Source organism: Ochotona curzoniae, unplaced genomic scaffold (assembly GCF_017591425.1).
Source record: "Ochotona curzoniae isolate NIBS_2020 unplaced genomic scaffold, NIBS_Ocur_1.0 contig_1071, whole genome shotgun sequence".
In the NCBI taxonomy this organism is placed as follows: Eukaryota; Metazoa; Chordata; class Mammalia; order Lagomorpha; family Ochotonidae; genus Ochotona; species Ochotona curzoniae.
In genome coordinates, this window is record NW_024464939.1 from 16,961,633 (window position 1) to 16,985,495 (window position 23,863).

The window sequence follows — 23,863 nt, forward strand, 5'->3', positions numbered from 1 at the left end:
AGGACCCAGGAATCTGGGTCATCTTCCACTGCTTTCCCAAGGCTCTAACAGGAAGCTGGATCTGAAGTAGAACAGCCGGGACGCAAGCCAGTACCTGTATGGGATGCCAATGTCACAGGTCATGGCTTAACCTGCTGTGCACCAATGCTGGTCCCATTATGGAATTTTTCACCTTTTGCTTTGTAGCCCACACCAGCTTCAACAGTTATTAATCTGTGTTGGCAATCTTGTTTGGTTATTTTGAGGCAAATTCAAGATAGAGTGCTTTATCTATAAATACTTATAAAGTACCAGGGATCATCAGAAAGTCTGGTCATGTGTGCTGGGAAAAAAACTGAATTTCAAATTTTTGTTTTTGCAGCAGAATTTACCTTTTAGTTCCATTTTCCATGAACTTTTGAAGTATTTTATGTATTTTCAAAGCTACTCACTGAACTTTAAAGATAAGGGCTCTTAAACAAATAGTATTATTTAGTGAAGAAAACAATTTTTAAAATAAGATTTTTTTTTGCTTGAAAAGTCAGCTTTACAGAGAGAAGGAAAGGTGAAGAGAAACATCTTCCATGCACTGGTACACTCGCCAAGTGTCTGCACAGGCCGGAGCTGAGTCAGTCCAAAGCTGAGAACCAGGAGCTTTCTCCAGGTTTCCCACACTGTTATAGGTTCCCAAACTTTTGGACTGTCCTCCCCTGCTTTCCCAGGCCATAAGCAGGGGAGCTGGATAGGAATTAGAGCAGCTGGGGCATGAACTGGTACCCACAGGGGATACTAGTGCTTGCAGGTGGAAGATTTCCAAGTTGAGCCACCACAGTTGCCCCAGCAATATTCTTTAATATTGAAAGTTTGGAGTTTGAATTTCCATTGTGTCATTAAGTTTTTTTTTTTTTTTTTTTTTTGCAGTTTTAACTGATGCATAATAATCACGTATTTATTGGATATGGTGTTTTATTTCAGCACCCTATATAATGTGTAATGATTAATGCTGAGAGCTATGCAGTTGGGGTGAATGAATCAAAGATGTCAAGAGAACGGCTCCCCAGTTGGCAAGGTTGCGAGGAGCTTCCCACTGTATGACAACGTCTGTCAGTTGTTTCTCCAGCCACCTCAATGCCATTTCACCCCCTTTGTATGGACGCTCAACTACCCCTTTAACAAATCTGAAATCTTTTGAAGTATTTTTTTGTCCTTGTGAGATGGTTTCTGTAACTGATGTGAGCCTAGGAACTAATGCCATTAATTAGTCTTGGTGAGTGGGCTTTTAACAATTTATGAGAATTAATGCATCCAGGAGTACAGTTGAGCCCATGCTGTTCCTGAACTGTTCCTTAGTGTGTACCTAACTATTGCCCTGGAACCTGACCCAGACATGTAGTGTGCCTTCTGGGAAATGGTGTGGTAAGTATCCCCCAAATTGATGAGAAATCCATTTCTTGTATGATTGTGCCCCTGAAACTGTCGTGATAAATATAGTTACTGTTTTCTTAAGGGTTAGCCTGTTTTTGCAGTTTCTTTTGAGCATAGAAAATGTATCTGTCTTGGTCTCTTCCATGGCTTTTTGGCTAGAGGAACTAAAGGACATTTGAACTAATGTTGTAGAAACATGTTTTCGAACTGATTGTGGGGTTGTAAAGTCCGTAGTTGTACTGGGATTTTATTTTGAAAATTTTTTGTTTTTGATCTTTATATTTTTCCCTTTATGATATACTTTTCCTTTTAATGATAGATAAGTTGTAGAAAGAGAAATGTAGTAGGAGTGTATTACTGATTAATATGTAACTGCATGTGCTGTCAGCCGAAGAGTTCCTGGATATAGCCCAGTGACTGCAAGGTCAGAATGAATAATGGACTGCTTTGAAGTGAGTGATTATAACATCTTTGAAAACAACTGCTTAACCATGAAGTAAAAAACAGAACAATAAAATGTTTGTGCAAAAGCTTGTGATGATTTTTGTATAAATAAAGAAGACAGTTTTGTTTTTGTTTTAATCATTATTTTTTTTTTTTTTAAAGATTTATTTTTATTATTTTTTATTGGAAAGGCGGATATACAGAGAGGAGAGACAGAGAGGAAGATCTTCCGTCCGATGATTCACTCCCCAAGTGAGCCGCAACGGGCCGATACTATGCCGATCCGAAGCCAGGAGCCTCTTCCGGGTCTCCCACGCGGGTGCAGGTTCCCAAAGCTTTGGGCCGTCCTCAGCTGCTTTCCCAGGCCACAGGCAGGGAGCTGGAAGGGAAGCTGGGCTGCCGGGATTAGAACCGGCGCCCATATGGGATCCCGGGCGTGCAAGGCGAGGACCTTAACCACTTGCGCCACCGCGCCGGGCCCTTAATCATTATTTTATGAGACAGTTTAATAGGCATTGGGGTTTCCCTTCCTCCTCCCCATTGTGCTCCCCTCCAGAAGAAGGCAGTTTTCTTGAGTTGTCCGTTATGATCACTGAGTCATAGTGGTCCATGGCTTCTTTCTCATTGACTCCATACATCCTTCTCGAGCTCAGAACTCTGCTAGAGCTGGTTTCCCGCAGGTTTGTTTAGGGTAATCATTATATCCATCACTTTAAGAAAAAATCTTTGTGTTGGGAACATTAAACATCCTCCATTTTCTGTCTTGAAATATACAGTCAGTTGTTGTCAGCCATAGTCATCCTGTTGTTCTAAGTAACATCAGCAATTATTCTTCTCCCTGAACTCATTACCCATCCTGTGTGCCCCTCCTCTGGTAGCCAGTATTCAAGCTTCCACATATAATGTATTTCATGTAAAAAAAAATTGGTTTATTTTAACTTACATGGAAATTTCTGTATTTCTAAGTTTGGCTGGTATCGTCTCTTTAAAGATACAGAAACTTGTTCTTTGTTTTTCCATACGGTTTATTTGGTAAAGAAACTGTTCATTAGTCCTGTAGAATTTTCCAGCTGCTTGGCTTTGCTGATACCACACCTGTGGGGGTGTTTAGCCTGTTTGTCTGGCTCCTTTGTTCCCTGTAAACTGATAAGCTAGAAGCTGTGTACATTTAGGTTTGATTCGAGGGGGAAGGGGCTAACACTGCTTTATAGGCAGTTTTGACTGTTTACTATTATATTACATCAGAAAGGCACTTAATTTCTTGTCAGTTTGAGATTTTTTTTTCAATTTAGTGGATGCTTTTATCATTAGTCTAGCTCATCATCAAGTTCCCCATTAACATTTGACTTAACGATTATCAGCTTGTTGATGCTCATTGCCTAAAAGATTTACTTTAATCAGAATTAGCAAAATGGTGATTTTGGGCAAGTCATTTGTTCTGCATTCACTAGCTGAACTTTGAGCCATTGCTCATAAATGAAGTATTCTTCCCTCATCTGTTTGCTGTGAGTATAGTGTATTCAGAAAAGGCAGCATAAGGGCTTGGTTATTATATTTATCAGTATCGTGTCCAGAGTTGGAATCAACAGTTCTCTAAGAAATGTGTGTGTGAGTGTGTGTGTGTGTGTGAGAGAGAGAGAGAGAGATGGGCGTTGTAAACCAAGCTTTGGACGCTGGCTGCGTCCTGTGGTAATGGCTTTGCCATTGCATTCAGGCTTATTAGGTGGGTAGTTCCAGGAAATAACTTACTCTTTTTTTGAGAGTACATTCATCATGAATTCAAATTTAAGACTATAGAATGTAGCTTAATGTTTTGATTTTCATCTTTTGTTTTAAAAATGTTGGTTTCTGAATATATAATTACTTGTTTTCCTCATTTTATGTCTATTTATAAACACATAATAACTTCATAGTAACAATAATGCATTTCTAACAGTATAATGACTGAAAACAGCTTAAGATTTTCTACAGATTTTTTTCCCTTTAGGAAATATATCTTATTGTTTCTGAAATACTTATCTCTTGCAAGGCCATTTTGATTCATTGTTAGCTTAACTGCTTTCTTTTGGAGATGACTTTACATTTTGGTTTAATTTTGCTTTAAAAATTTAAGCAAACTATAGCATATTAGTTATACTCATGTTAGTAACAATATGGTAGCCGAAACAGTTAAGGTTTCTGCTTTTTTATTCCTCCTTAGGATCTGTATCATGAACATTTTGCTGTGTTTAAAATTATTTGCAGTATTTCTATGGTAAAGTTACCAACTCAGTCACTAGATTATTTCACTTTTCTGTCAGGGTTAGGAACTGTTCCCCATCCCATTTTACTGGCATTGTTTTGAGTTAAGTAAAAATATTTCACAGTTTTCAAGATCAGATCCGTAAATGGCTACATTCAGAAAAGGTCAACTTCTATTCTTTCCTTCCTTTGTGCCTTTTCTCCATAGATTTTTTTTTTTTTCATTTTTAGTTTGGGATTTATTCTTTAAAAAGTTTTAAAATGGTTTTCTTTTATTTTAGTCTGTGAGATTTTATACTAATATTTTCACTTTTTCCAATAAAAATAATAGGAAATACACAAGGTTTGGTAACTTGATTTTTTTTTTTTCCATTTAGTAATATACCCATTGCTGCTGAGGTGTAACCTCTGAAGTATGTCATTAAGTAAAAATAAAAAGTTATTTCTATATGTACAATTCTTTTTTTTTTAAAGATTTATTTTTTATTGGGAAGTCAGATATATACATAGGAGGAGAGACAGAGAGGAAGATCTTCCATCTGCTGGTTCATTCCCCAGGGCCTGTAGCAGCCAGAGCTGAGCTGGTCGAGGAACCAGGAGCCAGGAGCTTCTTCCTCATCTCCCACGTGGGTGCATTGTCCCAAAGCTTTGGGCCGTCCTGGACTGCTTTCCCAGGCCACAGGCAGGGAGCTGGATGGGAAGCAGGATTGCCAGGAGATAAACTGGTACTCATGGGATCTGGGCATATGCAAGGCAAGGGCCTCAGCCACTAGGCTACCATGTGGGGCCCTTACTCTTATTATATATAGTCTTGGATATTTCTAGTCTTTTGCTCTGTTAGTAGTGTTGCTTGTATTTTCTGGGAAGAGATTACATTTTAGTTTGGGAGGATATCCACAGAGAACATCACTTATATTTGCTTTGCTTGCTGATTATAGGAGAAATTAGTATATAATCTAAGAATTTTGTGTTTATTTTGTTTCAGATAGGATGATTACGCAGTGAATTTTGGTTATCAGTGTGCAGAAAAAAAGCTAGAAGACTCCCAGGAGTATTTCATTGGATACTATTTGTTTTCTTTTAATTTACTTTGTGTACTTTTGCAGAAAATCATAAAATGCGTCATCCACCCTCACCTTCTGCCATAGTGACTAGGTGTAGTCTAAATATAGAGTGCATGATTTGTTGTGGAAATATTTCACTTGTATGCCTTTAATTTTTTTTTTTTTTAAACAGGCAGTATAACTCCGACTGTGGAACTGAATGGGCTTGCTATGAAAAGGGGAGAGCCTGCCATCTACAGGCCATTAGACCCAAAGCCATTCCCAAACCATAGAGCTAATTACAACTTTCGGGGCATGTACAATCAGAGGTTTGTATGTCTTCTTCGGTTTTATTATTGTTTTTAATGAATATTGTTAAAATTTCTAGAACTCAAAGAGCAGTGTCATTGTAAATAGTGTGAAAACTTGGGCATTTTTTTATGTCATTTAGATGAATAAGTTTCACAAGGAATTAAAATAGTAAATTAGAAAAAAAAAAAAAAGCCAGCACCTAGTTTTCAGAAACTAATTCTTACCAAATCATGCAAATCCTGTATCAATTTTAAGGTCATCTCACAGTTTATGGTGCTGGTCACCCAGTTTGCTTTTTCATTCCAGTAGTAATCAGAAATCAGTTTTCCTTGATTTGCTTTGATAATTAACATACATAAGTGTTCTAATTTGTAGGAAATGTGTCCAAAGGAGGAAGGATTGTCTTAGTCTTCCTATACTTTGTGATAGTTACAAATGTTAACTATTATTTAAAAAATGTTTTTTAACATGGTGAAAGTTTCAAAATAAAGCTTAGTTGAGTTGTTCCCCTGGACACCCCGTGATAAAGTCATAGAAAATATATTGTAGAAGATGTAGAAAATGAAGAGAGTTAAATTTTTTGTATTTTGATGTACCTTTTTTTTTTTTTTTTGCCTAGAGGTATATTTAGCCAAATTACAGTTTCTATATGGTAGCAGTTTATCTCTGGTGCGGTGGGTAAATGTTAACTACATGTTGCTAGGTTCATTTTATGTATGTATTTATACTTATTGGAATTTTTACATTGTATATCGTCAAGGGACTACCATTAACATCAAGATACAGAAAATTGCCTGCACACCTTTGATTCTGATAACCTTTGCCGGAAGTAGCTTCTGTTGTAACTCCGTTGATTAGTTTTGCCTGTTGCTGAACTGTTGTGCATATAGATTAACAGTATTTACTCTGGCTTCTTTCACTTCATAATTTTTAAATTTTTAAAAATTTGTTGAGATTCAGCAATATTTGTCTATATCTCAGTTTTATTGTTTTTAAAATTACTACCTCTTTTTTATGGAAGTATCATAGTTTATCTCATGTTTTTGTGCTCTTTTCACCTGACATAATATTTGGTTTTTATATCTTTGGCATATATTTTTGATAGCTAAGTAATACTTCCTGTGACACAGTGTGCTTATAGTGGATGCCTCGTTTTGATTGTCTCATGCCCTGCCCTCTTTGGCTGCAGACAATCTGTATGTACAGACCTTCAGTCCTTTCACTGATGACTTCCTTAAGAGAAGGTAATAGGTTAAGGAGAGTAAGATATAGGGCAATGACATTATGGTTGGTACTGATCTCTGAAGTATATGAGGGATGTCTGTTGAGCTTTAAAGAAAAGTTTTTTTGTTTGTTTTAATTTTGTTGCATAGTTTAAAAATGGCACTTAGCAATTTTGTTTTTATTTATTTTTATTTTTAACATTTCGGTTTTATTAACAACTAATGACAATGAATAGGTTTTTCAGATATCTATTATTTGCCTATCCTTTTTGATTTGTCTATTTTAATTTACTTACTTTTATTTTTTGCTTGACCAGTTTTCAAATGTTTATGTGTTGAGGGTGTCACCATTTTGTCTGATTTATTTGTTGTAATTTTCCTGCTTTTAAAAATAGGGTTGTCAGTTTTCTGTTTGTTAATGTACTGTAGTTTTGTATGTTTTATGGTCTAATTTGTCGGTATTTTCAGAACAGATTTTGCCTAAGATGTTCTTCCACATATGATCAGATGCTTGCTGATGCTTTTGTATGTTACTGACCTTTCAACTCAGACAAAGAGAGTGTATGTATGTAGTCTGTATAAACTGATCATGTTTTGGTACCTTCCTGTAAGTGAAAAATTACCTCGAAGGCATAGTTCTATTTAAACTGTTAATAGTTCCTTTAGGTGTTAATGGTCAGGATCTGTAAGAAAAATTTCATAATTTCATACCTAGGGGAAGGTACTGTTGGTGAAAAACAAGGGGTTCTCATTTTCCTTAGTTCCTCTGCTCCTTGTGGGTGTGTCCATATCCACCAGTTTCTGAAATCTGTAGTTGACTTCTAGTGCATTTTGCCCCTCAGATGATGTTTTCATAGAATGTGTGTCATCTAACCCCTGGCTAACTAGAATAAACCCCTTGACTTTTCTTGGCTCTCCTTGTGCGTTGTTCCTTTGCCACCTTCTTGTGTATTGTCTCTGTGTCTTGCTAAGGAATATCCAGTGGCAGGCTTGTCAGCTCTCAGCCATGTCGAGAACCAAGGAAGATAGGAGGCTAGACAGAAAGAGTCACAGGGTCAAGTGGTTTGGTTTGATTCTTTTTCATTTCTGGACTTCCTATTCTGAAATTTTTCCCTTTAGCAATCATCCAAGAGCTGATTCTGTGGCTGTCATGAGGAGTGCAAGGATTTTATTTATTATTTTTCCAATGTCCAAAAGAGTGTGCCTTAGGTCATTCCTGTTAAGGGACACAGTGGACTGGATTTCCTTCAGATTTTGGGAGAATCTTTGCTGATGACAGGATAAAAAGGAAATGGAGAAGCTGTGTTAAGTTACTCATCCATGTTTCAAATGTTTCAATTTAGAGGCTCTCTCTGTCCACAAAAGGGAAGACTTAAGCATTCTCATTAAACTTTTTTTTAAGTGGTTATTTTTTATTGGAAAGGCAGATTTATACAGAGGAGAGAAAGAGGAAAAGATCTTCCATCCGCTGGTTCACTTCGCAGATGGTCACAGTGGCCGGAGCTGAGCTAATCTGAAGCCAAGAGCCAAGAGCTTCTTCTGAGTCTCCCACATAGGCATGAACGGTCCCAAGGCTTTGGGCCATCCTCTGCTGCTTTCCCAGTTGGTAAGCAGGAGTTGGATTGGAAGTTGAGCAATTGGGATATGAACCAAGGCCCAAATGGAATGCTGGTCCTTGCAGGTAAAGTAGTAGCCAGTTGAGCTATCATGCTGGCCTCCCTTAGAAGGTTTTTTTTTTAAATTTTAAAGATTTACTTATTTTTATTAAAAGTCAGATATACAGAGAGGAGGAGAGACAGAGAGGATGATCCTCCATCTGATGACCCACTCCCCAAGTGACTGCAATGGCTGGTGCTGCGCTGGCCTAGAGCTGGGAACCAGGAACCTCCTCTGGGTCTCCCACGTGGGTGCAGGATCCCAAGGCTTTGGGCCATCCTTGACTGCTTTCTCAGACCACAAGCAGGGAGTTGGATGGGAAGTGGAGCTGCTGGGATTAGAACTGGTGCCCATATGGGATCCCAGTGCGTTCAAGGTGAAGACTTTAGCCACTAGGCCACTACACTGGGCCCCCTTAGTAGGTTGTTAAAGTGATTTCACACATGCCATTAATTTGCACACCTCTGTACACCCTTATTTCCTCTTAGTTCCTCCACACCTTCTATTTCCACATCCTTAGCTCCACACCCCTGTAGCCGAAGTCAGAGGAGGCTTTGTTCTTACCAGATTTCAGGTTCATCAGTAGCTTCTTATGTCTGTGAAGGAAAGGTTAAGAAGTTCAGCAGACAGTTGTCATTCACAGGGATATTTTTCAACTGCTCTTCAAATTTTCTACTAAAAATAATAAGTAATTATTAGGTGTTAACCTGTGTGGTGTCTGGTCCCTTCTCTGTACCCTCTATTCCTAGCTGATGGGATTTCTTCACTTGAACTCATTGAAGAGCCTGTTTTATGATTGGGGAAAAACTTGTTCATGGGTTAACTCTGGATGCAACCTGGATTTGGAAGCACCAGTATCCTTTTTTTTCCACCCAAGGTGTTGACAATGAGTAATCTGGGTTCATATTTTTCATTTTTTTTAAGGCTTACTTCATTTACTTGGAAGATAGAGTTTCAGAGAGAAAGAGAACACACACACACAGATAGTAAGTATCTTCCATCTGCTAGTTCACTCCCAAAATGGCTGCAACAGTTCAGGCCAAAGCCAGGAGCCTAGAACTTCATTTGGGTCCCACACATGGGGGGCAGGGACCAATGCACCTGGGCTGTCCTCTACTACTCTTTTTTAGGTGCATTTGTAGGGATCTGGATCTGAAGTGGAGCAGCCAGGAGTGGGTCTGGTGCATATGTGGGATGTTGGTGTGGCAGCAGAGACATAACCTGTTGCAACACAATGCTGCTGTCTGCCTTTTTTTTTGATGATTTGTTTATTTGAATGGTAGATGACAGAGTGGGACACACACACACACACACACACACACACACACACACACAGATCTTCATCTGCTGCTTCCCTCCCCAAATGATCGCAACAACCAGGGCTTTGGCAGGCTGAAACTGGGCGCTGGAGCTCCATCCTCTTCTCCCATAAGGCAGCAGAGGTTCAGGTGCTTGGGTGGTGACCTGCAGCCTTCTGGGTGCATTGACAGGAGATCCTGCAGTGGAAGGCGGATATTCCAAGTAGTGGTTTCACCTGTTGCACCACTACCAGTTCCCCCAAGTTTCATCTTGGTCTTTCTAATTTGAGGCACTAGTTACTAACAGTTGTGTTATAAAGTAAAAAGCATTTAATTCATATGATGGAATATATCATAAAAATTGGAAGGCATTTTGTGCTTTTTATTTTACCTTCTTGGTTAAAAAATTATATGAAAGGATAGAATGGATGAAATCAGGCTTCCTACAGTTTGCGTATTTACAGATTAGCAAATTTAACTGCTTGGCAAATAGGGAGCTGTTTAGTTTGCTCCTTATAACTCAAACTAGATTATATGAAAATGGGAACTTTTGACATAGATTGAGATCTAATTGGGAAATCTCTTAAGAGACAAGCATGTTTGGATATAGGCCTTTAGTGTTCTCTTCTTCATTTTCAAGGAACTCTTTCTTGATCTTGTATAATTCTTCTGCTTAACTTTTTGAAAAGCTGCTCCCTCTCCCCAGTGCTGTACTTTGCATGCTATATAATCTGTAGGCTTGTGCTGCTAGAGAATAGGCAAGTTTGTAAGTCTCAGAGGAAATTTGATGAGCTGGAAAAATATATTTGAAGGAAACAGTTTTATTGTGTTAATTAACTTTTTAATAAAAGACCTATTTATTTATTGAAAGGGAGATTTAGAGGGAGAGACACAGACAGCTTATACTGGCTGGTTGACTACCCACATGGTCACAGCAGCCAAGGCTGGGCCAGGTCAACATCAGGAGCCAGGAGCCAGGAGCCAGGAGCTTCCTCCAGGTCTCCCATGTGGGTCCACGAAGCACTTGCTTCATCTTATGCAGCTTTCCCAGTGGGGAGTGGGGCTAAAAGTGGAAAGCTGGGATGTGAACCAGCAGCAATAAAGGATGTCTACAACTGCTTACCTGACATGACATGAGAATAGAAATATCTAAGATTTTGGTTTATGAAAATACCTTGAGATAGTGGCTTGGGATATCCACTTACCATCCCTAGTGTTGAAACCAGCTTCTTGCTCGGGTCTAGCCTGTAAAGCTGTAGTTGTTGTCTTGTGTACATGCTCCTGCTCTCTGACTTTGACCCACTGCAGGCCCCATTGTGGAAGGCTTTTGGGGCATGAACTGGTGGGCGGCAGATGTCTCTCTCTCTGCCTCCCAAATAAGTAAAAATGAAAAAAAATTAAATTAAAAAAATAGCTGCCATATTATATAGGGAAATGTCCCTTACTTGGAATGCTGGGGACCAGACATGTTTTGGATTCATACTTTTTCAGATTTTATAACATTTGCTTAAACATAATGACATATCTTAGGAATAAAACTCATCTACACATGAAATTCATTTTTGGTTTGTACACATAACCTGAAGGTAGTTTTATGTCTTATTTGTAATAATTTTGAGCATGAAACAAGGTTTATGTATTTTGGACCTTTAGACATGGTGTTATGTTGGTGCTAAAAAAGTTTTGGAGTTTGGAGTATTTTGTATTTCAAATTTGTCTGTATTTCGAAAAGCATGTTATATATGCTGATGTATTATTACTAAGTGTTGTGATTGTTGTTTGTGCTGTTTATTTTGAGGTTGTTCATACTGTTGATACAAGAGTTCTTCACTAGTTTGTAATATACAATAAAAAACTTGCCGAATAGGAGTTGAGAAACACTGCATGTATTTTTATCATTGATGTTTTACTTATAAGTCTGCAGTTTTGACTTCTGCCACCAGATGGTGCTTGTGTACTGATAAAATAGCAAGCTGACTGGGTGAATTAGTTCACTTTGCTTAGAATTCCAAGGCTTATGATTAACTGGTAAATGAGAGATAAACCAAGTAAAATTGTCAATATTTGACATATAAAGTCAGTTTCATATAATTTAGCCTAATTGGAAAAAGTTACCTATGTATACAACTTTAAAGCCTTTTGAATAAAGCAATTAATCTTGAAGTGATTATAATAGATTTATTCTAACATTTGTAAATAAGTTTGCCTTTTGTGTACACATCCCTTAGTTTGGGGAAGATGTTTTTTTTGCCTTTTACTGTATGCTTTACACATGCAGTGTGCATCAAAATGTTCTCATGAGATTATCACTTTATAGACTAGATAAAAAAACCAAAAGTTGGTAGGTGTAAGAAAATTCTAAATATTTTCTCATAGTTTTGCATAGGATTGCATTGTAAAATTTATTTATTTATTGGAAAGGTGGATATACAGAGAGGAGGAGAGACAGAGATGAAGATCTTCTGTCCGATGATTCACTCCCCAAATGACTGCAATTGCCGGAGCTGAGCCAATCCAAAGCCAGGAGCCTGGAGCCTCTTCTGGGTCTTCCACATGGGTGCAGGGACCCAAGGCTTTAGTGCCTTGAGGCCTTGAGGGTTCCAAAGGTCCCAGTGGCAGTGGCAATCCTGAGTACAGGGGCCATGCAGAGAGTGCCCTGAAACTGTTCCCTCCAAAGGGCACCTGGGCCTGAGCTGTGCTGAGGGTCTTCCAAATCCACCCAGAGCAGAGACAAGGTAGCCCCAAGGCTGCAAAGTTTCTCTCTTGCTCTCCGCCCCTGAGGGTGCACTGGAGTCAGCTGGTCAGCTCAGTTGTCAGCTCAGCTTGGTAGCCAACAGACCACAGGGGACCCCTGGCTGCAGAGGTATCGATCCAGGGGTAAACAAAGCCACCCAACCCCCCACCATCGCCATCCATCCCCAATAGAACCTGGAAAATTACGTTTCCGTCTGCAAACCATGCAGCAGTAGCTGGACTACACCCGCTCTAGGCTACTGCACTAAGATCAGAGTCTGTGGACAAGCAAGTCAGAGACTAAAATCCCAAAGCTATAAGAAACCACAATGCAATCGGGAAAAGTATCAGAAAAAATAATGATTCAGATGGAAGAACCAGCACTTCCCACAAAAATGACCAAAAGCCAGTCTCAGTCTCTGAGTTGTGAGATGAAGACATTGAGGAACTGCCAGATACGGAATTAAAAAAATAATCATAAAGTTCATCAGAGATAGTGAGAAGCACGAGGAAGAGCTCAAGGAATTAAAAAATTACATCATTACAGAAATAAAACAAGTCAAAATGAAATCCTTGACTTAGAGCACAAAGTTGAGAGCTTACTCAACAGAATGAATACAGCAGAAGACAGAATCTCAGAAATGGAAGACAATCAGAACAAAAACATGCAGCTCATCAGACAGTTGGAGAAAGACCCGAATAAAGCCAACAAGACCACACAGGAAATGAAAGACAACCTCAAAAAGTCGAATATCAGAATTATAGGCCTTCCCGAAGGAATGGAAAGATAGGTTTGCAACAGGTGCTCAATGAAAATATGCAGGAGAACTTCCAAAATACTGGGAACATAAATCAAGTCCAAATCCAGGAAGGACTGAGAACCCCCAGCAGATTCAACCCAAAGATATCCTTACCCAGACACGTTGTACTCAAGCTCCTCTCCAACGAATATAGGGAAAGAATTCTGAGAAAAGTACGAAGAAAAGACAATATTACATTCAGAGGAAAACCAATCAGAATCACTTCCAGCTTCTCAGAAGAAACACTCCAAGCAAGGAGAAAATGGAGTAAAGTATTTCAAATCCTGAAACAAAAAAACTGTCAACCAAGAATAATGTACCCAGCAAAGATCTCATTTGTATTTGAGAATGAAATTTGATACTTCCATAGCAAAGAGAAACTAGAATACGCCAGCACAAAACCAGCTTTAGAAAATCTCCTTAGAAATGTGCTAAACCCAAAAAGAAAGGGTGCAAACCATAATCAGAGATGGAAAAATGAAAAGACCTTCTCACTAATGTTCACAGAAGGAAAGACAATTAAACAGAGATACCAACACACTCAAATATACACATGCAAATATACCCACACATGGCAGGTTAAAATCGCAACCTCTCAATATTAACTCTAAACACAAATGGCCTAAATTCATCAAAAGACATTAACAGAATGGGTCAACAAACAGGACCCAGTTATCTGTTGCCTGCAAGAGACACATCTAACCAAAAAAGGTGTTAAGGAACTGAAAGTGAAGGGATGGAAAAAGATATTTCACACCAATGGACAAGAAAAAAAGGCTGGTGTAGCTGTTCTAATTTCAGATAATATAGATTTCAACGTGACAAATATCAAAGAGGACAGAGAAGGGCACTTTATATTGTTGAAGGGAACCATCCATCAGGAAGTGATTACCATTATTATCATCTACGTGCCAAACACAAGTGCACCCAGGTAGGTGAAGCAATTACTGATGGACTTAAGAGGAGATATAGATGCAAATACAAACATCCTAGGAGACCTCAACACTACATTAACACCAACAGACAGATCAGTAAGATAGAAACTCAAAAGAGAAACAATAGAATTCACACAAACAGTAGAACAAATAGACTTAGTAGACATTTACAGAACCTTCCATCCTACGGACACAAAATGTACATTTTTTTCAGCAGTGCATGGCACTTTCTGCAGAATTGACCATATAATAGGGCACAAAGCAAGTCTCACTAACTTCAAAAAAATTGGAATCATACCATGCACCTTCTCAGACTACCAAGGAGTGAACTGGAAATCAATAAATCTAAATGCCCCAGGAAATATGTAAACTCTTAGAGGTTGAACCAGATGCTACTATATGAACAATGGGTCAGGGAAGAAATTAAGAATGAATTAAAAAATTTATGGAAACAAATGAAAACTCAAATACAACATTCCAAAACTTGTGGGACACTACCAAAGCCATGCTATGTGGTAAGCTCATTGCAGTTGGTGCTTATGCCAAGGCCCGGTAAAGCCAGCAGATAAAGGACATGCTGCTTTGGAGGTAAGGAAAGTTTTTTAAATTTCTTTTCATAGGATAACACTTTTTTCTATAACTAAAATTTAGGTAGAGTGACTACACCAAGCGCTACAGAACTCTTGGGGAATAGTAATATTACCTTACCTTGACATGGTATTCAGAGGTAAAAACCTTTAGTGCTTGCAGTAAGGTGTGTACATTATCAAAACATGCTGAACAGAAGACAACACCTCCATACCGTATCTGATGAGATCTCACCTTGAGGAATTCTGGAATGAGCAAAATTAATTCTTAGTGACACAAAGAAGTCCATTGATCAGCTAGACTTGCTGTTGGGAATTTCATTTATGAGAAACAAAATGTTTCAACTTACATGTGGTTGCAAGAAATACAAGCTTCTATTAATTTTAATTAATATGCATATTTTATGTTAGAATTATGGAATTTAGCAGAAAGACAGTTTAGGTACAAAATACTAGTTATGATAGAATTTCATGGAGTTAGTGGAATAAAGTGTAATAAAATTATGTAAAACTTCTAATATACTTAATAGGTTTTTAAAAAAATAGATGCAAGTAGATATCACCTTGCTGATGGGAGTGATATATAATTTTATTTCAATATTTAAGTATTTATCATAAATCAGAAGTTAACTTTTTCAGATATTTAAGCTTCCAATGAAAAAGTTTAGATCTTTATTAATGTTTTAGGTATCCTAAAAATATACAAGTAAATGTCACTTTTCAGAATCTTCTATGGGGCATGATCATTTAACTTTGCAGATTATTGTTGTTAATTTGTTTTAAAAGAGTGTATTTAGAGAAGGTCACTGCAGAATGCACGGCAGGTGTGTATGGTTTTATTTTGATTTATTCATGCATAGGAAAATGATGGTAACTTGAGAATATCTTGATAATTAAAGGAATCTTAATGTGACATCAATCACAGTTAATCTTTTTTTGAGGTCAGTAATAACTAAAAGTTAAATTTTATTTTCATCTCTGATATCTAATGTAATTCTTATATTTACAAAATAATAAAATTATTTATTATTGCCTTCCCAGTAAGATTCAGGTAAAAATATTAACCTTGAGCCATTAGAGGGCAGCATGAATTTATGTATGGAATTAGTTTTCATAGGGTTTGAATGTTATTTGAGTCCAGGCTTAAGCATCATTTAATTAAGGTGCAGTTTTTAGTTCAAGGTTTTAAATTGGATTTTTTTTTAGTGTTAACAAAAACACAGGTGGTGGTACAACACTGTCCTTGTTTGCTGCCCGTTATCACATTAGAGCTTTTATGAAGTTTGGAAAGTTGTAAATTTTGATTTTAAACTTAATATTTACCTTGATTTTCAGCTGAAGAATTACCTAAGCTAGTGTAAAAGATGCTTCATAGAAAAAGGATTTGAATACAAATTTGGGAAATGCTACGTTCTGTGTCCCTTCTAAAGATTGTTAAAGGTGCTATGAAGAATCAAACTGTTTACCCAAGTGGTACCCCATCCCTGGTTTCACATCTTCCTCTCCTGGGAACTTTACACATTCTGATGCCCAGGCTCATCTAGACTAATTAATTCAGAATTTGGGGTGAGGATCTTGAACACCAGTGTTTCTGAAAATTCCCTGGGCGATTCTAATATCCCATTGCTAAACTTTGGTCTCCCAGCCCACAAACACTGACCTCTTCTGACATCAAGGATTATTTATGAAATCTTGCTAAGTGATCATAGACATTTTCTGACAGGTAAAGTACAAGCGGAAAATTAATCAGCCACAATCCCCAGGGACTTGACTGTTCTGGGTTATTAGCTTTCCCAATTTTTTGAAGATTCATTCTTTTTGCTAACTGAAAGATGTTTCAGTTATCATGGATAGAGATTTTCCTAAAAAAGCATACATTTTTCATCCTTAAACAGATGCCACAATTATGAATATAAGCTTCATATTGACTTGGAATCCCCCCCGTTAGCACCTATTAGCAAGCATTATTGTGAGCCTTGTGAAACACAAGCATGGTTTGTCTTTATACAGTTACCCCTAGATATCTGTGCTTTTGATTAGTTTCTAAGTCATTGTTGGCAGTCAGATTGGCATTTAAACTTTTTTTTTTTATTATTTGATTCATTTGAAAGGCTGCAAGATACACAGATACTTTATTTACTCTTTTATCCCCTAAATGTTAGTTGAGGCTGAACTGAGGTGAAGCCAGATGCCAAAAACTCATTGGGTTTCCCCTATTGGTGACAGGGATGACCTAGTATTTGATGGCTCACCAGCCATCTCCCGGTTGCACATTAGGAGGAAGCTGTGTCAGAAGTGGGGCCAAGACTTGTGTATGCCCTAAGTGATTTTTTTTTTTATAAAAGATTTACGTATTTGCTTACTTGAAACATAGCGTTAACACAGAGACTGAGATCTTCCATCTGCTGGTTCACTGCCTAAAATAGCCAGAACGGCCATGGCGGAGCCAGGGAGCTTCATCTAGGTCTCCCACGTGGGTGCAGGGGCCCTTGGACTCGGGCCGTCTTTTGATGCATTCCTTGGCCGTTATCAGAGAGCTGGATCAGAAATGGAATGGCTGGGATATGAAAATGCAACATATATGGGGTAACTGACACTGCAGGCCCTGGCTTAATCCTCTGTACTGCAGTGCTGGCCCCATCAAGTGGCATTTTAACTGCAGTGCCAAATGCATGCTTGTTATTTATTTCTGGTTCATGTCAGTAAGTCTTTATGTGAAGTACTTGCCATTCTGTTTGTTGCTTTTAAGTTGCTATTTTCTTGAAAATTGAAATTTTAGTTAGTGTCAAGGCCAAAGTAAAAGAAACAGGACTTTGCTTAGACCCTGAAGTGAAATTTAAATATGTAGTACATGGGTTTTATTTAGTTTGTGGATTGTTACTATTTTTGAGTATATTTTTTCTTTTATAAGTTTTAGCTAAGAATCTGCATTCTGGGTTGAATGTAAGCTGCATAGAATTACTTTTTTTGAGTCTTCAAGGAGAATCATTCATTGGTGCAATTCTTTTCCCCCTTTTGAGTGTGTTACCAATATTAAAACATGAAAATCAATTTTCTGAAGATTCTGTAGTAAGTAATTATACTTTTACAAAATTGTGTTTTGAGTTTAGTCATTTTATTCTTGTCACCTCTACAAAGGTGTTTCTTTATTGCCTTTACCTTCTTTCTCGGCATTGCTTCTCTTCTTCCCCTGAAAGGCCGCAAAGCCTTTGTTCTTGGTGTTCCATCCTTGTACTTGGTCTCAGGAACCCAAAGGGGAACCTGGTGTTGTAACTTTATCATTTCTAGATGTGACAACCTCTGTTCACCCTTTTACAAAGAAAGGAAGGAAAAGAAAAGGAATGCGACTGTTGGATAATTTCCTTTTGCGATTTGGAGAAACCTTTTATTTTGTGAGATTTGAGTCAAAAGTCAAGAGATGAATATTGGTTTTACATAAAAATGTCTTAATATTATTTAGTATCTGATGCAAAAATGCCCTTGCTTTAATGAAGTTTAAGTGGAGATGTAGTTACTGTATATAAGGGAGATTTCCTGTTTGATTTACTGTAGATGAATTGCTTTGGTAAGAAACTGTTTTTAGTAGTATAACCTAAGGTATGTTCCCATGTATGTATACACACAAAGACTTACATGCATTTATGTATGTATTTATATATCTTGTAAACAAAAGAATTACGAAACCAGTAATACTTTTTAACATGTGTTGTACTCCATTTTTTGAAAGATTCATTTTTATTTGAAAGCTAGACTTTTATATGGAGAGAAGGAGAGAGGATTTTCCATCTGCTGGTAGACTCTGTAAGTGGTGGCAGTGGCCAGAGCTGAGCTGATCTGAAGCTGGGAGCCTGGAGCTTCTCCCAAGGATCCTCTGTGAGTGCAGCATACTAAGGACTTGAGCCATCCCCCATGGCTTTCCCAGGCCATAAGCTGAAAGCTGAACCAGAGGTTGAGCAACTGGGACATGAACTGGTGCCTGTATAGGGTGCTGGTGCTTCTAGGTGGAGGATTAACATGCCATGCAACTGCACTGGCCTCATGTACTCTTCATTTCTTAAATTTTGTTTCCCCCTCCTTTGTTTTTAAGTGAAAACCTAATACACACACACACACAGACGTGGCATGGTTGGAGGGGGATTGAAGAGAAAAAGAGACAAAAGAAACAAACTAGTTCCCATCTATTTATTTACTCTCCAAATACCTTAATGGTCCAGATCAGATTGGGATTGCTGGGAGGTAGAAACTTGATCCAGGTCTCACATATGGCCGACACTAGTTACTTGAAGCAGCGCTTCTTCTCAGGCTCTGTTTTAGCAAAAGCCTGGAATCAGAAGCCAGAGCCATGGAATTGGTGATGGGTAGTGGATAAAGTCGCTTTTGCACAGTTAACATCCCATGTGGATGCCAGTTTGAGTTCTGGCTGTTCCGCTTCTGATCCAGACCCCTGCTGATGTACTTGGGATTGCAGCAGAGTATGGAGCCAAGTGCTTGGGTCCACATGGGAGACCTCAAGGAAGCTGTTGGCTGCTGACTGCTGCAGTCATCTGCAGAATGAACCAGTGGAGGAAGATCTCTGTTTCTCCCCACACCTCCTCTCTAATCCTTTCAAATAAATAAATCTTAAAAACAACCAAATAAACAAGCAATCAAAACCCACAAAAAACCACAGCCATGATGAACCTTGGCACTCCAGTGTGGGAGGCAGGTATTCCAGCTTTGCTGTCTAGTTTTCAGTTTGAGAAGTGTACTGTAATTATGTGAATTGCTAACATTGAAAAAAACTAGAGGCAAAGTGTTGGAAACTCTACTATATTTGTGCATTTTTGTCTATATATAAGATTATCCCCAAATAAAAAGTTAAAAAGAAGTATAGAACACCTTTGAGTAGAATGTTCTTAAAAAATGTTATCCAGAGCCTTAGAATTTTGTTGTGGTTGGAAGCTATTGTTGTGTTGATTGGTGATGATATAAAATTTACAGTCACAAACAGTAAAGTTGACCTTTTGAGTTAAAGGAAAAAATCTTTATAAGAAATATAAATATTGAGTTTATGATAGTTTTTTTTTAGGTATAACTAAGAGAAGAATTAGTAGAATGAATTCTTTGAATAATATCCTAAATTATGGGGCAGGTGGTATTTAATCTTTTACTTTCCATTGTGATGAAAAATAAACTATAATGATGAATGTATAAGTGTGGAAAAAGGCTCTCGAAAATTACAGCAGATCAGGATGAGCAGCCTAGAGCGCTGTGTAGAGAAAGGAGTCATGAGGGGCAGCGTTAGTGCATGTTAATAAAATAGGATTCCTTTTGTTGAAATGTTTTCTAAGAGTAATCTGCAGGGCTGGCACAGTGGCCTACCAGGCTAGTTCTCCACCTGCAGTGCTGGCAGTAAGTCAAGAGACATTAGAAGATTCCACTCATTGGTCATTGAAACAGCTTTAAGTGGATAAGTGATAAACAAAAATATGAAATGTATAAAATATTTGGAAAGTTTGTGTTTTGTATCTGTAAACTATGACATGAATTACTTTTCCTTATTTAATGACTTTAGAAACTGATTATTGATGAAAAAAACCTTTTGATTGAAAAATAAAACAAGGAAAAATCCTTATAACCCTTGTCAGAAAGGGAGTAGCCATTTACAGCAAGAAAGTATGATGATTTTAAGGGTAGAGATTAAAGCTCAAAGAAAACAGTGGAAATCTGTATCTGTTACCTTGTTAAGGGCAGTAGCATGAGTCAAAGGAATGTCTGTCCCCACAGACAGGTAAGATGATAGAAGTCTGACTGAGGACGTGTACTTCCAAAGTTCCTGAAAAATGGAATGAAGCAATTCATTTATTTTGGTGCAAGAAAAATTTGAAATTCTATGTATAGTTTTTGTTTAGGGCCCATTGTATGTGGTTTTCAATTTTTTTCTCCCTATTTTTAGCTTTTCTTTTTACCCTCTTGACATAGTCTTTTGCAGAACAAATATTTTTCATTTTGATAAAGTCCAGTTTATCATTTCATTTGTGCATTCTTTGGTCATAATTACAATATCTTCTAACATTAGATACCCAAAGATCATCTTCTGAGTTTTTTAACACTTAAAATTAAACAAAATTAATTCATTTTATTACTCAATGATACCGTTTAATAGGCTCTAGGGTTTCCCTTCTTCTGTCCCCAAATTCCTGCTCCCCCACCCATACACACTAATTTTCCCCATGTGATTACATTAATATAGTCCTTCACAATCAGTCATAAGTCCATCATTCTGCTGTTTAAGTGTATCTTGACATTGTAGGCATGGACATTGGCAGAAAATCCAGCATCCTATTGTCAAGATACATTCAACAGTTTCATTGGGAGTCCATCTTTGGTCTGGAAGTAGAGTTTCACACTGTATTGTATCCTCACGTCTGGATATGATAGTCTGTACTATACAGTTACTATACATCCCCATAAATGAAAAGCAACGAAACAAAATCAATAACAGAAAAATAAAAAATTTACAACAGCACGAAGTTAAATATCATGCTACTGAATGGGCAATGTGTTGCTGAAGAAATAAAGAAGAAAATCAAAGACCTTCCTGAAGCAAATGATGCTGTTGTGTGACCTATGAGTTGGTGAGGAAATTAATAAGAAAAACAATAACTTTTTTGAATGAATGAAAACAAAGAAAAAGATCAAAACTCCATGAGATGTAGCAAAAACTGTATTGAAAGGGCTGTTGATCTTTTATTTTGCATGAAATTTGCTATCATACTACTCAGCCATGAATGAAATTCTACCATTTGCAACCAAATGTTCCCAATTAGAGACCATATTATACATTGAAGCAAGTCAATCCCCGAAGGACAAGTATTATATGTTTTCTCTGATACAAGGCAACCTTCATGCAAAATAAGAGCTTTCTCTCTGTGTCTCCCTCTCTATAGATCTGACTTTCCAATAAAAACAAAATAAAAAAAAAATCTTTAAAAAAAAAGCTAATCACTCTGGGAGGTGACATTAGTGACACGTGATGGGTTCCTCCTCCTACATGGGAGACCTGAATTCCTTTCCCAGTTCCCTGTATCTGTGGTCCTGGAGGGGCTTTGGGGTATGGATAGTCTGTGTTTCAAATAAATACGTTAACAATCGTAAAGAAACAGTTGGCCATGCGAATGTGAATTTATTTCTATCTCTTATGTTCCCTTCACATTTTGTGTATGCGCCTATGAGTTCCACAGTCTTTACTACTGAAGTTATATGAAGGTGTTTCTAAATGTTTGTAGAAAATGAAATTAAAAATAAGTTTATTTGGGTATGGTTTTTGAAATTTTGGCATAGTTTTTTTTTTTCATAATGTGCATTTTCCCTAAATATTTTGAAGATCTCTTGGATAACAAATGTTAGTCTAGAGTGTCTTTTTTTTTTTTCTTCAGAATTGAGCTATTCTGTTTCCTTTTGCTTTCCATGTACATATTAGATTACGTCTTGTATTTTTACTTTTAATTTCCAGTTTGTTCATTTCCAGTATTTGGACATATAATATACTTTTTTTTTGATAACTTGATCTGACTTCGGCCTTGCTGAGCTTGCTTATTAGTTCTAGATGATTTTAAAATTGTATTTTTGGAGTTTTCTACATAAACAACCATACTACCTTTAGATAAAGATAGTTCCTTTCTTTGTCTCTGAGCTTTGCCTTTTAATTTCCCTTTCTTTCTTTTTTCTGGTTTGATCTTTCAACACTTTGTTCAGTGGCTGGAGCAGTCATCCTACTCTCGTTCTTGCTATAGGGTGGAAAACATTCAGTCTTTCATCATTAAACCCAACTTTAGCTGTAATTTTTCTGCAAGAGTTTAAAATCAAATTGAGGATGTTTCTTTTTAGATCCTAGTTTTTTGAGGACTTTTATCATAAGTGAGTGTTGAATTTTTGTAATACTTTACTGTTAGTGTATTATACTATGGGGCTGTGTGTGTTTTGTTTTGTTTTTCCCTGTTGATGTGGTATATTACAGTTGTGGTTGAGTCTGTGTATCGAACCAGCATTACATGCCTTCAATAAAGGACTCCAAATATTTATCTATGATTCTCTAAGTATATCAATCAATTCTATTATTAATAATTATTAATTTTTTACCTTTATGATCATAAGAGTATTTGTGTATACTTTTTTTTTTAGTTTAAATAATCTTTATTTAGTTGAAGGACAGTAGATACAAACAGATGTTGAGAAAGCTTCTGTCTGCTGATTTGCTCCTCATATGCCCACATCAGCTGAGGCAGGGTAGGATAGGTCACAGCCAGGAGACTGTAATTAACTCATTTGGAGTCTTGCACGTGAGTGTCAGGGATCCCAGGACATGCATTACCAAAAAGCTGGAACTGGAAGCAGAGTAGGATGCTCCAGGAAGACATGTGGGTGTCTCATTGGACAGCTTAACTGCTTCACCAGATGCTTGCCTTTGTTGTTTTCTTTGGACATTTTCTTTTCTGATTTTTGGTATTATGCCAGTATTGGAATTCATAAGAGGTGTTTCTCTTTTCTGTTTTTTTTTTTTGGGGGGGGGTGGTTGTGTAGAGTTGATTTTGTGTCTTAAAGTTTGGCAATAAAATTCTCTGAAATTATTGGGTTTAGACACTTCTCTTCCAGGAGTTTTAGTTTTGTGATTTAATTTCTTGAGTAACTAGAGGGTTTTTCGTATCATCTTCTATAGTTGGGTAACTTGTGACAGTTTGTGTATTTTGAGGATTTGGCCAATTTTTGCCTAAGATGTCAAATTCATGTATTTAGTAGTTCTTAGTGTTGCCTTAATGTTCTTTTTTATGTTTACAAGGTCTGTAGTAACATTCCTGTTTCTTCATAATACCGATTATGGTGTCATTCTAAAAAAATGGTGGATACCTTGTCTAGAAGTTTGTCAATTTTAGTGATCTTTCCAGAGAACTGCAGTTTTTATTTTAATTTTTATTTTTTATGCAATCTGATTCTTTTAAAAAGCATTTTATTTAATAAATGAGAAAAATTTATGTTTTTCACAATACAGATTTAGGAGTATCCCATTATACCCTCCCTCCTGCCCTTGTTCTCCATTCACTCTCCTCCTTCCTTTTTTAAAAATTTTTTTACAATGGCATGCTTTTATTTACTTCACAATCACAGCCATAGCGCTCTTAGGCAAAGATTTCAACAGATACTAAGTAGG

At 37.3% G+C, this 23,863-nt stretch overlaps 1 protein-coding gene across 5 annotated transcripts in view; it reads left to right on the forward strand.

The window, feature by feature from the left end:
- The window catches only part of STAU2 (staufen double-stranded RNA binding protein 2), a 297,692-nt gene that overhangs the window by 49,298 nt on the left and 224,531 nt on the right, over positions 1 to 23,863 (forward strand). For all 5 annotated transcript variants that reach the window (XM_040994365.1, XM_040994333.1, XM_040994341.1 and 2 more), the window contains one exon: positions 5,326 to 5,461. In XM_040994365.1, coding sequence (XP_040850299.1) covers positions 5,326 to 5,461 — 136 coding nt within the window. The remainder of the gene's footprint in view (positions 1 to 5,325; positions 5,462 to 23,863) is intronic.